The sequence below is a fragment of the Puma concolor genome, chromosome A1, assembly GCF_028749965.1.
Source record: "Puma concolor isolate L17-30 chromosome A1, mPumCon1.1.hap2, whole genome shotgun sequence".
Lineage (NCBI taxonomy): Eukaryota > Metazoa > Chordata > Mammalia > Carnivora > Felidae > Puma > Puma concolor.
In genome coordinates, this window is record NC_141667.1 from 116,266,128 (window position 1) to 116,282,492 (window position 16,365).

The window sequence follows — 16,365 nt, forward strand, 5'->3', positions numbered from 1 at the left end:
ACCAAAGAGGTGAAAGACCTATACTCTGAAAATTATAAAACACTGATGAAAGAAATTAAAGATGACACAAAGAAATGGAAAGACATTCCATGCTCATGGACTAGAAGAACAAACATTGTTAAATGTCCATACTATCCAATGTAATTGACACATTTAATGCAATCCCTATCAAAACACCAACAGCATTTTTCAGAGAACTAGAACAAACAACTGTAAAATTTGTATGGAACCGCAAAAGACCCTAAATAACCAAAGCAATCTTGAAAAAGAAAAGCATAGTTGGGGGCATCACAATTCTGGAGATGGAGATTAAAGAGTGCACTCCTCATGATGAGCACCAGGTCGTATACAGAAGTGTTGAATCACTATATCGTACACCTGAAACTAATATACTGTATGTTAACTAACTGGAATTAAAAATGTTAAAAAAAAAAAAAAAAAAAAGAATAAACTGGGAGGAACCAGTCTTCCAAAATTCAAGACCTATTATGTGGCTACAGAAATCAAGACTATGTGGTAATGGCTGAGGGACAGACATAGATTAATGGAAAAGAACAAAGAATTCAGAAATAGACTCACACAAATATACTCAACTGATCTCTGACAAAGGGGCAAATGTAATTCAGTGGAAGAAAGCCTCTTCAACAAATGGTGCTAGAGCAATTCAACACCCTCGAAAACAAAGAAAGAAAGAGGGAGGGAGGGAGGGAGAGATGGAAGGAGGGAAGGAAGGAGAGAAGAGAGAGAGGAAGAAATAAAGAAGGAACTGTTGCCACTATTCAAGACATAGTGCTTCATTGCTGCTTTTACCCAACGAGTTTTAGAAAGGAGAGATTTGTAGAGAAACTGGGTTGCCAGCTGTAATCTTGCAATGAGAACAGCAGCCCCACAATTTGTCCATTTCGAGTACCTTGCAGTGCACTCTAAGAATATGTTATCAATGAAAATCATGTAAACAAGTCTCAGCTTGGCAAAGAATTGTGTCCGAGGTTTCATTTCTTCACCTGAAGAGTGTGAAGCACCTGGATTCTGCCTCACCAGGCTGGCTTGTTCCAACAGGTCTACGAGTTAATCAGAATGTGTAATTTCATCTGTTTTTCTTCAGAAAGAAAACCCACAAAGAACTAGATGCCTTGGCCTATATTACTAACCAAAACAGAGATGTGTTTCAATTAAGGTGGACCCTTTTCTTAAGAATGTGTGTAACCCAAGGCTAGGCAACCATCACTGCCCTTTATCATCTACCATCTCTAATAAAAATATGCTGCACCTGTCTGCCTGGCTGGAGTTGCCTTCCAGACACTTCCAGATTCTACATTGTTCAAACCAGGTTAGGAAAAACCTGTCATGTCCTAAATGGTGCTGATTCTCATGGTAGTAATGAGGATTTTTTAATCATTGGCACAAATTGTTTTAATCAATGAATTACTGCAAAATTACAGAAGATTTAATACAGCCAGAAAGAAAATACATAGTTTACATAAATGTAGCAACAATCATCTTCATTTCTCTTCAGTCTCATATAGTTCAACAGCTGAATTTGTGTTGTGGCCAGTTCCTTTATTTGCAAAGAGCATAATAAGTGAACAGGCAAATAAAGCCTGCTGATAAATTTCAGAAGTCAAAGATTTTTATAAAGACTGTTGAAATGTCTCATTCCAGGATGTACACCCTTGATGCATGCAGTTTCTGGACGTCAAGTGGACACAGTGAAGCTGTTGTTGAAGATGGGGGCCAATATTAACATGCAGGATGCTTATGGCCGCACAAGTCTATGCCTGGCAACCTATCTGGTACTGATTATGTCTGTGGTGTCTGTCAAGGAGTGGGGAGGGCTTAGTGTGTTGTTATGGTGTCCCCTTGCAGAAAAGTATTCTTGGACTTATGCTAATGGAAATAAAACTTGAAGCTTTGCTCCCATCATCTCTGACACTTGTAGCACTACTAAGAGCTATTTTTGTGGATCTAAGACATTTTGGATCTTCCTAACAATCTTCTAAGATAGAGGTGATTTTGCCATTAGAAAAATATTATTGAGGTACCTGGATGGCCCAGTCAGTTAGGCATGTGACTCTTGATTTCAGCTCAGGTCAAGATCTCACAGTTCGTGGGATCAAGCCCCACATCTGGCTTCACGCTGACAGTGCAGAGTCTGCTTGGGATTCTCTCTCCCCTCTCTCTCTGCCCCTTCCCCCATTCTTTCTCCCCCCATCTCTCTCAAAATAAGTAAATAAACATTTTTTTAAAAGAAAAATTATTATTTTCCATTTTAACAGCAGAATTTGCCTTGCAGCATTTCTGGACTTACTTGGTACTCTTTTTAAGAACCCACTCCATTAATACCCTGAGTGGGTGGTAGCATTTGAAGCTGCAGGTAACATTGTGGGGTAGGATCAGCTAAGTGGAAGCTAGAGGATGAGAAATATGGGGAATGCTGGGAAATGTCAGGGGTAGGAGTAGGGGAGAAATACCAGATTATTCAGGGGCAATACCAAGCATAGGACTCAACCCACAATCAGTACTCAATTTAAAAATTGTTGGGGCACCTGGGTGGCTCAGTCGGTTAAGCGTCTGACTCTTGATTTCAGCTCAGGTCATGTTCTCATGGTTTGTGAGTTAAAGCCCTGTGTCAGACTCTGTGCTGACAGCATTGAGCCTGCTTGGGATCCTCTCTCTCCCTCTCTCTGTGCCCCTCCCCCTACCTCCTCTCTGTCTCTCTAAATAAATAAACAAACAAATAAACAAACAAACAAATAAATAAATAAATAAATAAATAAATAAATAAATAAAAATTGTATAGAGCCAGTCCTCATTAAGAGATTTCAGTTTAGCATTTCCCAACATTGGGTAAGCTTGGTAAGCCTTACTGAAAACGTTCAAGCCCCTCTCTTTTCAAATCCTCCCTGCATTCCTTCTAGGAAACCCCAGAGCTACTTTGAGTCTATGTCAAGCAAGTTCTTCTTAGTGCCACATGTGGGTCATCATTCTCCTTCACCTCTAATGAGGCTCCCAGAAATCTTCACCATAACTACTGTTGCAGCCAAAGCAGATTCTTGGATTTGCTCTTGCTGCCCACTGACAGTGGTGGATTCATCCTGGGCAAGCCCCGCGGTGTCCTGAAACTGCCTTGCTGAAATAGGACTCTTCCCTTTCCCAAATACCACACCTTCCTGCCACAATCTAACATAGATTGCATGAGGCATTGCCCAATTATCACAGAGATTTTTTTTTTTTTTTTTTAGCAACTACTTTTCCTATTTCTATTTGCATGCCCTCTTTCTCTAGGACTTAGATTTAAACTGGAAAGAATTTTTTTGAAGTGTTGGAATACTTGTTTCAAATGTACTTTCCAGGAATACACACTAGCCCTCCTGAGTCACACACTGGGAGCAGACAGGGTAGTGGATGGGAAGGAGATGTCTATGCAGACAAACCTCCTGGGCAATTTTTATACCCACCCAAGTTTGAAAACCATTGGTCTATGACTAGTAGGTGAAGTGTCATATCTCTGAGAGACACAGGAATGCCCTCCCAGGCCCCTTCCCTTTTGCACATGTCTTAATAATTGCTCCTGCTATGGCTTTTTACAGCAAGTATCCTGTAGATCACAGTGAATAGTGAGCCTAGAGAGGTGCCACCTTTGCAGACAAGTCTTTCTAGGAATGCATTCAAAGGAGCTACATGAAGGAAGCATGCTTGCATGACAGCATGTGGCATCACCCTCTTATTGATGCCCCCACTTCTTTGTGGCAACCCAAGCAAGGACCCCTCCCTATTCCTTCTGAGGTTCCCTGAGAAGGGGGTGGGTGGTCCTGGGGATTGCACTGTGGAGCCCACCAACCCCTTCTGGCAATGTTTGAATTCAAGTATTGAAGAGAAACTTGGCAAAGGGCGTACTTAGCAACTTAGTGTCCATCACAGCTCCAAACTCAGTATACACATACACTTACCATGGATGTGTAACCTTAGACACATCACCTCACCATTTTGTGTCTCCTTCCTCATTTGTAAAATGTAGTGGAAATAATATCCTACACTTATCACAATTGAAGGAGAAACACATGCGGAATCATCCAGCCCATAGTAAATAAAAAAATGTGCTTGTTGATTCTGAATAGTGACCACTGGTTTCAAGTGTATTCAGTGATTTTTCTGATTTCTTTTCTGAAGAAAAAAAGAAAACCACATACGCATAGTTCCAGGAAATGTTGCAAGATGATAAAAATGTTTCAAACCCTCCCCCATCAGGAGATTTGTTTTTCAATAAGTGTAAAACTTAGGCAACTCTAAAATTTGTTCAGCATGCCTTTCTTTTGGGTTTCTTTGTCATATTTTTTCCTTTTAATCAGAGATCTTGATGACTTGGACATTAGAAACTAAAACCAGATTTAATACATTAGTAAATTATAACTTAAGACTGAAAAACATTTGCTTCTACTTAAGACTTATATATTATTGGTCAATTCAAAACCATATTCAATATTATAACCTACGAATGTGCTTTTATTAAAAGATTTTTTCCAGACTTTCCAGAACCAAAAAGTTCTTTTGTTATTATCTTTCTTCTCCATTCATTTAGTAACATTTTGATTTTCATTGCTTTCAGTATTTTTTTATTTTTTATTTTTTAATGTGTATTCATTTTTGAGAGAAAGAGACAGAGTGTGATTGAGGGAGGGGCAAACAGAGAAGGGAGACACAGAATCCCAAGCAGGCTTCAGGCTCAGAGCTGTCAGCACAGAGCCCAACACGGGGCTTGAATTCACAAACGGTGAGATCATGACCTGAGCTGAAGCTGGACACTTAACTGACTGAGCCACCCAGGAGCCCCCCATTGCTTCCAGTATTGTGAGAGGAAATCTTCAGTCATTTTTCTCTTCTGATGGGGTAGTCTTGAAGTTTAGCTATAAAGGAATGAAGGCAGGACAGAGAGTTATCATATATATTATTCTTTGTAATAATTGTTTCATCTACTTATATATCTAATTATAACTGAAGGAGTAACCCCAATGGTTCTGGATGAATGTAGGAAGCATTCTGCTTGGCCAAACTTGGTTATCAGTAGGGCTGGGTCAGTTACTTAAAGGAGCAGAGAACAGAAAGGGAGGGAGGACTAGCCTGTGATTATATCTGCCCTTTGAAATGAGAGATAGTGGGGAAATGACCCAGCTGTAAGTGCTAACCAAGAAGGGGACAAGCATGAGATGTAGCAATGCCACTCTCAATCTGGAGAATTAGTGGGCAGCAGGGAGTTCACACAAAGTTTCTTAGGGAATTCATAGTGGGTGAAGCCCAGCAACAGGGAACACTTAGAGGGTCCTGGTGATACCCCCATATTCAGCATCAGACATATCAGTCAACAAGATGGCAGGGTCCCAGCCATTGGATTATGGCTTAGACTAGGATTCTAGACATTGGGAGGGAGACTGACTAGAATAAGAAAAATATTATACTTGTGGTTACTAGAAAGAGAACTTGGAAAAGAGGACCAAAGCCTGTTTATCAGATATAGATAAACTGAGGCACAGAGTGGAGGCTGGGGCTCAAGAATGATATAGGAGTACAGTTTTTGGAATTGGACCATGGCACCCACGTCAGACCACTGACAAGCATGATTTGAAGCTAAGCCTACAGAATGCGAGGTTAGAACTACCACATGCCATATTGATCCCTAGGAACTGCGTATAAAAGTGGAATATCAGCAAGTAAGAAATGGGGAATGGGAGACAGAAGAGAGAGTCTAGGAATCCATCTATACCCAACAGGGTAAAGGTCCTCCAGAATACTCAGGAACCCATATGTCAAGGTCTGCAGCTTTCCGCTGAAGTTGAGGTTGTAATCCTTAACCACTTCAAATCAAACAAAACATATTTATAGCCACACCAAAGAAAAAAGAGAAAGAAAACTGGAGAGAGTTTGTTGGTCTGTTATACCAGGCTGTGTTATATAATGACACAGTTGCTCTTATATTTCAGGGTTGGCTAGAAGGTTGTGTGAGTCTGCTCAGGAATGGTGCCAAGCACAATATCCCGGATAAAAATGGCCGTCTGCCACTGCATGCTGCCACTGCTGAGCCCGATGTGAGGTAAGTAGCCAGGTTCACACAATCCTCACATTTGGAGAGACTTAACTTGGATTAGAAGGTCACCTAATTAACCCTCTGAGGTGAATAAAGGAAGAGCCCATCCATTTTTTTTTACATTGCAGCAGATAGGACCTCATCTCAGTGAATCAAAATCCTAGAAGAATCTTAAAGTCTAATCTCATTCCTCTCCTGTTTAATAAATTAAAAAGAAAAACCCTTTCTCCTACACTCTGATTTAAGAAATGCTATTTTTCGGGGCGCCTGGGTGGAGCAGTCGGTTAAGCGTCCGACTTCAGCCAGGTCACGATCTCGCGGTCCGGGAGTTCGAGCCCCGCGTCGGGCTCTGGGCTGATGGCTCAGAGCCTGGAGCCTGTTTCCAATTCTGTGTCTCCCTCTCTCTCTGCCCCTCCCCCGTTCATGCTCTGTCTCTCTCTGTCCCAAAAATAAATAAACGTTGAAAAAAAAAAATTAAAAAAAAAAAAAAAAAGAAATGCTATTTTTCATCATCTGAATTCATATATTCATCCATTCAATTAGTCATTTATTGATTCAGTCACTGTCGAGTGCTTATCATGGACCAAGTGCTCCTCTAGGCCCCAGTGGTTGCCAGTAAGCACAACAGCGTCTCTGACCTCACAGAGGTTACATTCTAGTGAAGGAGCTAAGCAGCACTCTAGTAAACAAATAAATAGGGTAATTTTAAAATAAATAGGATAATTTCAAATAGTGGGGAGGGGAGGGGAAGAGCACTGACTGGGCAGAAAGATTAATGTCTCAAGTCAGAGTCACGCCAACATTTATGGGTTGGAAGGAGGCAAGGGACTCAGTAAAGGAGTGAGACAGGGGAACCAGTGGGTTAGAAGGAAAACCAGGCAGGTCTGTGAGCTTCTGGGAGCTGTGTGAAGAAATATACACAAATAAGTTGGATGATCAAGAAGGTCACATTTTTGTAAGACAATTGAGCAACAAAGGAAAAAGTTTTGTCCAGACCAAGTGTAGCTTCCCCAATCCTCTGTGTCTAAAAGTCCTTGGTGTCCAATCTTTTGAAAGCCCCTTGGAGCAGCCAATAATAGCATTTCCCAGTGTGGTATCAGCAACATTCTGGGCACTTCCTTAACCTCCCTAGCACAGAACATGCCTCTGACAGGAATTTAGCATTCCCCAGAGCTAGGCACAGGCCAGCGCCACAGGGTGTGCCTCATCATCTGGGAGCCTCATCCTCTAGACCCTGAATTCAGAACTAACATGAGGGGCTCTGAGGGGGTTCATGAGACCAAGGCCTCTTCCAGGTTGAGAGGTAACAGGATTTCTTCATTTCATTCTGTTTTACACCAAAAGGGTTTGGGAAATTCCAGAACTATTCCCAACCAAGCATTGCCTCTTATTATCATTGGATTATATCCAGGAATAATAGAAAACTAGGATTTACTCAAAGCCCAACAAAACAAGGAAGTTTAGAGAAGAAACAGCAAGCTCAGAGCTAACAATCAATAGACATCATAAAGAGATGACTCCCTTTTGATGAATTGGGATAAAGAAAGAATGACTTTTCTAGACAACCCACAAAAATATTTAGTCACAAAATCATACTGTTATCCCAAGAATAATGTTCCAAATATATGTTTAAAATGTACCTTTAAGACTATTCTACCTTGATTTACTCTACTTGGTTTACCAGCCTCACTGAGTGGTCATTTCAAAATCTGCCTGATTCTGGAAGGTAAATACCGGCTTTTATTATGGTGATTATAACTTTTGTAACAAATAAAACCCAAAGCTTCAGTTTTTTAACACAATAAAAGCTTTGTCCCACTTAGGTGTTCCTGGATTGGAGGGTGGCTCCCCTCCATATGGTAACTCAGAGACCTAAGTTTCTTCCATCTTGTGGCTTCTCTTTGTTCAGTCTGGGGATGGGGAAAGAGTAGTATGAAGAAGTCTCCCCACCTTATTTCTTTAAAATCTCAGCTTTTGATTCAATTCACTTCTGCTCACATTCTTTTAATAAGGACTAGTCATTTACCACACTGGTCATGTACCACCTTGTGTTTAAGGAGTACTTGGGAATATGGAATCCACCTCCCAACCATGACTCCAACCTAAGAAAAGGGTTCATGAATTTTGCTGAAAAGCTGTCTCTGTCATCAGGCCATTGCACCTGAGGGGTGAACTAAGACTTCTCAGTCAAAAGCATGCTTGATGTTAATTTGGCCAATTGATTAGGCTCATCATTTCAAATCACTACAGTGATAAATTAAAAACCAATCCAACTGTATTTCCTCTTCTGTGGACATATTAGTCTATTTCATATTATGCCCAGCAGTGTCCCTAGACTCTGTAGGATGTACATTACATCACTATAACTGAGATAACACAGAGTTGTGGTTTCCCCTTTTCTTGAAATTATACCTAGTGACCCAGCCACCACCTTCAGAAAAGCTAAAGCCAGAAAAATAAACATCCTTCTGTGTCCTGATGATATGGTTTTATTGTCCTAAATGGACATTTAGCTGATTCTGGAAGATAAAATCCTCCTTTATTTATGATAATACTAGCTGTGGCAACTAGGAAAACCCAAAGATTAAGATTAACTATTCCAAAACCAAAATCATTTCTGGTAAATGTTCTCCAAAAATGAATCGTGTGAAACCTTAACAACCCATGTAGCAAAGCAACTGGCTTTGTTACCTAGAGAACATTTAGAAACTAGCTTGCCTTAAAAAATTCCCTATGGCATTACATTGCTTAAAATTAGATATTTTATCATTGGTTTATGAGAAATTTTATGACCATGGCAGTGTTTGATAGCATCTGCATTCAGTGTTTCAAGCAGAAAGTAGCCAAGCGATGTCCTATGGCACAAAAGTTGGCCTTCTATCATCCATTTGTTTATGTATCAGCATGAAGTCATAATTGTTTTCTGAAAAAAAAAAATATATATATATATAGTTTGGCTTGTGGGTACTTCCTAATCCTACAACCATAATGCAGGAGCGACCTTCCATTAGGCCATGCAAACCTGTTTGCTTAATTTTCCTAAGTGGACACAACTGTAAGCCGATTTGGCTAACCACTGAAGCCTATAGGTCTGCATTTACAATGATAAGGAAAAGAAAGACAAAGAGCACTGATTATTTACCATGTTCTGAGCAAAGTTCTGAGTGCTTTCCATGTACTATCTCATCTAATCTTGACCACACCTTTATGTGATAGGTAATATTTCTCTCCCCATTTTATGGATAAGAAAGCTGAGGCACTAAGAAGATAATTAATTGCCTAGTGCATGTGCGAGGCTAAGTAACCTGCCCGTGTGCCTACTCTGTTCCTAGGATCCACTACTGTGGACCCTGTAGGATGTACTTTAATGGCCACAGTCTGTCATTAAGCCCTACCCTAAGAAGCTTTACAAAACTCCTTATTGTTTCATTGTCAGGAAATACTTTGTTATAGCATCTAAAAAATGAGAAACCACACACAAAAAAATTCTACTAAAGGAAGAATTGCTGTGTTTCTCCTGATAAATTATTTATTTTTACTCTGTGGACCCTGTGACCTATGATTTCTCTCTGTATGTTTAAAAAACCCAAACCCCAGTTTGTGTCCCACCTCTGGCACACGTGTAGGACCATAACTGCATCTTATTTACCCTGCCCTTATTTTCTCTTGGACTAGTTTCTTCACTTGTAATCTTGTTTTACTATATGTATCTAAAAACCACCTAATATCCCTTTTGGATTGAGGTAAAGGATGGTCAGGACTGCCAGCTCTGGAGTCAGACTGACCAGGTTTGAATCTGGTCCATCTCTTAGTAACCATATTATCTTGGACAAAGTTAACTTGTCAAGACTCAGCTAGCTTTCTTTCCTAGAAAGTAGGAATAATACAGTATTTATTTCATGGTAAATCGGCAGAAATAAATGAGAAAATATGTAAAAAAACACTGACCACTGTCCATTGTCAGTGTTCGGTAAGTATTGATGATGGTGATGACGGGGTGATAATCACAATAGGAGATAGACAGAAATAAAGAAATACCATAGATCAGTGCTAAAGAATGAATCCCTGCTGCTGCCACCCCACCAGCTCTCACTCCAGCCTTCTTCACCTTAGCACACACAGGTCCACAAAACATATATTCACATACAGGTGTGTGGGGGAGGAAGAATTTCTTCCATCCTTCAAGATCCTTCTAACTGGACTAAGAATCAAACTGACATGAGACAGATTAACAGAAAAAAAAATCAAATTTAGTAGCCTATGTACAGGGAATCCACACAGACATGGAAATTCCAAAGACAGGCAACTGACTAAGGGAATATAGAAGAGCTAAGGAGAGGTGTTGGGGTCTGAGGATACAAAGGGGAGAATTCCATTAGGAGGAAGTTAAGAGGAAATGTTTGGAAAACAAAGATTGCCCTATTAGGCAGGTAAGTTTGTTAAGTGAAAGGGAATCTCTATTAATAGCTCTCTTTCTGGTACAGGCAAGCAATTGAGGGGGAGCTAAAGAGTGTTCTCTGAATCTACTGGCTTTTTTTTTTTTTAATTTTTTTTTTTAATGTTTATGTTTGAAAGAGACAGAGCATGAACAGGGGAGGGGCAGAGAGAGAGAGACAGGATCTGAAGCAGGCTCAGATGTGGGGCTCAAACCCACAAATATTGAGATAATGACCTGAGCTGAAGTCAGATGCTTAACCAAATGAGCCACCCAGGCGCCCCTGAATCAACTGGGTTTTGATTGCTTTTAACTCAAAGTAATGTCCTTGCCAAAGTGGCCCATCTTAGGGTGGCCTGCCCTTGGCCCCTATAAGAGCATTACTAGGCTTTAGAATCCAATGAGCATCAAATTCAACCATTCAGCTTCCCTGAAACTCCCTTCCTTACCTTTGTTAGTGTACATTCATCTCTATTTGTCCCCTAATCCTAAACACATATATGGGCCACATTATGTCCTTGTACTCAGGTATTCATACTCACTTTAAAATCTACTAATACTTAGATTTCCAAATCTAAGCATGCTCCTTCCACTCAGTGCTCAACTAGAGGTTACTTAGAATGAAGCCTCAAATTGTAGCTGCTTGTAAACAAGCCAAGGGGACACCTCAATTAGCCCTCCAGCAAGGTTCTGTGATGCAAACAACTCATGAACAAACCAGCCAGTTCCAGTGTACAGCCTTAGCTAAGCTGCAGCTCAGTGGGGATTTAAGCTGATGCAAGAATAAGGGATTTATAATCATGAACACGATAGCAAGTTGGATGGACAAAAGCAAAGAAATGCAGGTTTCATCTCACGAGTCCCTTTCCTGCTTTGAACCCTGAGCTTCTCAGCAGGTCCAAGTTTTCTCCCTTTCAGCTCCCTAGGGCTTTTCTTGCTTCTAGGACATTCAGAGGGCGCCAGTGTGAAAGAGGGGGCATGATCATTAAGAGGAAGCTCCAAAGAGAAAGGAGTTGTGTTTGTACAACGCTACACATGCAAGCATTGGAAGGCAAACAGCGATTTCCTCTGAAAGCAGCCACAGGGCTCTCTGGAGGTCTTTTTCATGGTCTCCATGGTTACTGGCAGATTCTTTTTTTCCCTGCCAGAGTGCCAGCAGCTCTGCCTCTTTTCATGACTCTTGATGACAGATAGAGGGAGGAAGGAAATTATTTCTTTGGGGTCCTGTTCTCGCATTACCAGGTGATGCATTCTAACCTGTGGGGGGATGATATACTTCAGGATACTCTCACATCAGCAGCTTCAGGAACAGGAGGGCAGACAGGTGGCTTAGGGACCCTTTTCCCCAACCATCACTGTGCTGGACAGATTCAGAGCTGTGAGTCCAAGGGGTCAGCAAAATAAAGCCCACAGAAACAAGGTACCCCCCCAGTATACATCTAGCTGATCTCTCCCTGATCTTTGAGATCAGGGGATCCCAAAATATAAAGAGCAAGAGCTTTTAAAAACTTTATTAAATTATACAGAATATTCATTGGCATGTAAATGTCATTCTAAGTGTTTCATATGCACTGAGTCATTTAAAATCACAACAGATCTTTAAGAAGGAGGTGTTAATATCATTTCTATTTCACAGATAAGAAAATATGGGTACTGAGAGTTTTATAGCCTGTGTAGGGTTACTGGCTGGTTGGTAATGGAGCAGGGATTCTAATGGAGGCAGTCTGGCCCCAGCACCTGTTTTCTTACCACTCATCATGCTGCCTATCTGAGAATGTTCCTTCTGGGCCTCTGTGCCTGGTATCCTGCTACCTGGGATAAGGTGGGCTTTGTGTGGCTTCTTAGAGAGCTGAGAACAGGACAGAGCTGGTGCTAATAAGAGACTGGGCTGGGGATCTTGGGAGGAATACTTCTAAGCTACCTTAGCACAGAACGAGGGCTCTGAGAAAACAAAACTAAGGGGTCTTCAAATCCTCTGGTAATTAAGACAGATGTGAGACAAGCACCTGGCAGATTCCCCTGTACCATGGAACAGCATGGAAGCCCCAGGCTTGAAACCAAACACCTGCTCTCTAGTCCAGTCTTAATTACCACCAAGGCAATGTATGATGGCCCTGAGAGCAAGATCGTTTGCTCTCACAAAGGGAGAGAGAGAGAGAGAGAGAGAGAGAATACTTATCTATAAATTTGTTTCCATCTTTGGAGATTATTGAATCTGAGACACTTAGGAATCAAATGGAATCAAGCAATATAGGTTGGCATGTATCAATCAGGGTCACAATAAGGAGGTCACAGAATATTAAAAGGTAACTGAACAAAGTTTAATGGAAGACTATTTAAAATTAACTAGCAAGAGATGGTGACATAATTCCCCACCTCCACTTTCCCCAAAAAAGCAGGAAAGTATTCCACAACTAGGCCAAAAGGATCAAGGAATGAAGCTGTTACTGGAACCTCTTCAGGGTTCTGGCTGTAGAAGAGGACCCACTAGGCAGGAGCTGTGGCCTTTGGTAAGGGGGAAAAGTCATTGACAGAAAGGGAAGTGGCTTCTCTCCTTTCTCCTGCCAGTTCTCCTGGCCAAACCCAGAAAGCAGTCAGAGGGCAAAGGAAGTTGGATGATAAAGTTATTGCAGGTCAACCTCGGAGCAGGACATTGCAGGGCAGCAAATGGATTTGAGGGGCAAATAGAAAAATATCCAGAGACAGGATTCATCCCATGACCTTTGGAATACCCCCACCACCAGGATGTGACAGGAGGTCATGCTCTCCCCTCCCTCATTCCCATCAAGTCAAAGCCTGACTTCCTTCAGTGTGATCACTGCTCTGGAGCAGTCCCAGAAGATCCTGTCTGGCTATGTATGATCTCAGTCTCCTTCGGGTTGGCCAAGGATAACCAGATTGGACCACAGCTGACCTCTTGCCTTTCTTTCCCACTCTCTCCCCACAACTCAGACCAAATGAACCCTAGAGACTAAGCAATGGCCAGTAAAGAGAAAAGAAAGTCACCAGTTGCCCTCCAGCCTTCTAAAGCAATTACAAGGGGAAAATCCAGTAGTGAAATATAGTTACAAAGATAAAAAGTGTTATCCAAAAATGCAATTATTATAGCCTCTTCCCACTAGGTGGAGAAATTTTAGAATTCAGGAAGCTTGCATTCAGTGCCACTGTTCTTTTAAAGTCTGTGTACTAGGAGCTTTATACCTACTAAGTTATTCAGTCTTTACACCACCACTGTTATTATCCCGATGATAAACGTGAGGATACAGAAGCTCAGAGAGGTCATGCAGCAGGGAGGGCAGAATTAAATCACAGCATTATCCTGGCTCCCCAAAAGAGGTAAGACTAGATTTAAACCTTAGGCTTCCTGGCTATTTCATCTCCACAGCAAATAACCAGAAATGCATCCCTATTTAAGCTCTCTCTGTGTTACATTTACCACTAATGCAACATGATGAGTCCCACTTTCTTTTATTCGATTGTAGGTAGCAATTTAAGACTCAAGACTAAATGTCATCTAAAATAAAAGACAATGAAAATCTGACTGGGGAAAAGGCTAAACCATTTGATTTTTTTCAAGTAATTCTTCCAAAAATAGTTTCTGCATTTCCTTCAGAAATTGTCTGAATTATCTGAATGGTCTCCCCATTGACAATCCTTTGTCATCTTCATGACTGTATTAGTTTGCTAGGGCTGCTGTAACAAAATACCCACATAATGGATGGCTTAAGCAACAGAAATTTATTTTTTCGAATTTCTGAAGGGTAGAAGTTCACAAGCAAGGTGGCAGCAGGTGGTTTCTTCTGAGGCTTCTGTCCTTGGTTGGCAGATGGCCAGCCACTTGCTGCCTTTTTACGTGGTCTCTCCTCTGCAATCCATGCTGCTGGTGGGCCCTAATCTCTTCTGAGAACATCAGTCAGATTGGATTAGGGCCTGGCCTAATGGCTTCATTTTAACTTAATTACCTCTTTAAAGGCTCAATCTCCAAATATAGTCACGTTCTGAGGAACTGGAGGTTAGAACCGAATGAATTTGCGGCAGGAGGAACACAGTCAGTTCACAGCAATGAGTATCAATTGGTTAATTTATTCAGTACCTGTCTCAGTGGTTTTCAGACCTGTTTGCCAGAATTTCCTGAGCAACCCTTTTAAACTGTGAAAGCTGAGCTTCTCTCCAGACCTACGAAGTCAGAAATACTGAATACAGAATCCAGGTATTTGTGGTTTTAAAAAATTTCCCCTGGGGATTCTGAGATTTGAGCCAGGGTTTAAAACTTCTAGCGTTAAGTGTTCTAGAAATAACACTTGCTGTGTTCCAGTCATGCTATAAGTGCTGTATGCATTAACTCATTTAACCTCACACTGAGCTGTAAGGTAGGCACTTTTTTTACCCCCATTTTATAGATGAGGAAGCTTAGGCACAGAGAGGTTGTTACTTGCCTTCAGTCATAAAGCTGGCGAGCAGCTGGGCTGGGATGTGAACCCAGGTGGTCTGGCTCCAGATTCTGGGTCCCTACCAACTACAATCAACTGCTTCTCTCCCACAATGTAGACCTCAGTCAACCAAGTGTGGGACCCAAGTGAGATAAAAACTTGAGCTTGAGAATCACTGATAGTTTTTTCACACTGATTACTGTCATTTCATGCCTAGACATTTGCATGTTTTCAAAAAAATAAGCAAAGTCGTAAATGCTGTCTCCTAGCATAATCTATATACACTTACAAGGTGTGACACATGTACCAAGTGGTGAAGCAATTTGAAACCACTGCATATGTTCATGTAAAAGAATGAAGAATAAGTGCTAGAGGAATTTAGTTCTTTTTTTTTTTTTTTAACGTTTACTCATTTTTGAGAGATAGAGACTGTGTGAGTGGGGGAGTGGCAGAGAGAGAGGGAAACACAGAATCTGAAGCAGGCTCCAGGCTCCGAGCTGTCAGCACAGGGCCCGACGCGGGGCTCAAACCCACAAACTGTGAGATCATGACCTGAGCCGAAGGCAGACTGAGCCACCCAGGCACCCCTAGAGGAATTTAGTTCTTAAAGTGCACACATAAGAACACAGGTCTGGTGAAGAAGATGAGCCTACAGATTCACTTTCTCCATTCCCTTTGTCCCTGTCCCCATCTCCAGAGCACCAAGATGGAGAGGAGGTGGGACGAGAAGAGACAGAGGAATCCCCTCAGGTGCCTTATTACCAATCACACTGTCTTCTTTTCTATGGATCTTTCCCCCTCAATAAACAGAAAGGGCTCATCTTCACTTGGAGGCCTTCGGTGGACTGTACTTATAATGTTATGTTCTCATACACATTCTGTTCTTTTGAGCCTCTTCTTCCATTTTTCTTCACAGGCTCCTAACAGTGTTGGTGCAACAGTCAAATCTCAGCGAGATTAATCACCAGGACAATGAGGTGAGCCTTCTTTAAACATCTCAAGGAACAGTTGGCCATTGTGCATTTTAGGACAGCAGGAAGGGCTTTTCTGAACCAGTGCTTCCTATCATAAAGGTCAAGGAGGGGATGGAGCACATTTTGGGGATCCTACCCTGAGGGGGTAGCCTGTGTCTTTACTATTAACCCTCAAGCAGAAATTTATCCCCACCATGGGTATGGGTATCTTCTACTAGGGAAGAATTTCTTGCATTAAGTACTTAAGCTTAATTAAGTACTTAATTAATTTCATACCGCTGAAATTTTGTAATTTCCCTCTGGACATTGAGAAATAAATATTGCTCTTTCCTGTCTTCTTGAGTCCCAGAAACTTCAATGGCAAGCTGTGGCTGCCAGTTTTCTCTCTTTGAGTGAAAGATGACAGATAGATGATAATTCCAGGCTCTGGAGGCCACATTATTAATG

At 41.4% G+C, this 16,365-nt stretch overlaps 1 protein-coding gene across 4 annotated transcripts in view; it reads left to right on the plus strand.

The window, feature by feature from the left end:
• Nucleotides 1-16,365, plus strand: part of ANKRD55 (ankyrin repeat domain 55) — a 534,677-nt gene that overhangs the window by 475,582 nt on the left and 42,730 nt on the right. For all 4 annotated transcript variants that reach the window (XM_086700691.1, XM_086700699.1, XM_086700710.1 and 1 more), the window contains 3 exons: nt 1,663-1,793; nt 5,976-6,085; nt 15,861-15,921. In XM_086700691.1, coding sequence (XP_086556817.1) covers nt 1,663-1,793; nt 5,976-6,085; nt 15,861-15,921 — 302 coding nt within the window. The remainder of the gene's footprint in view (nt 1-1,662; nt 1,794-5,975; nt 6,086-15,860; nt 15,922-16,365) is intronic.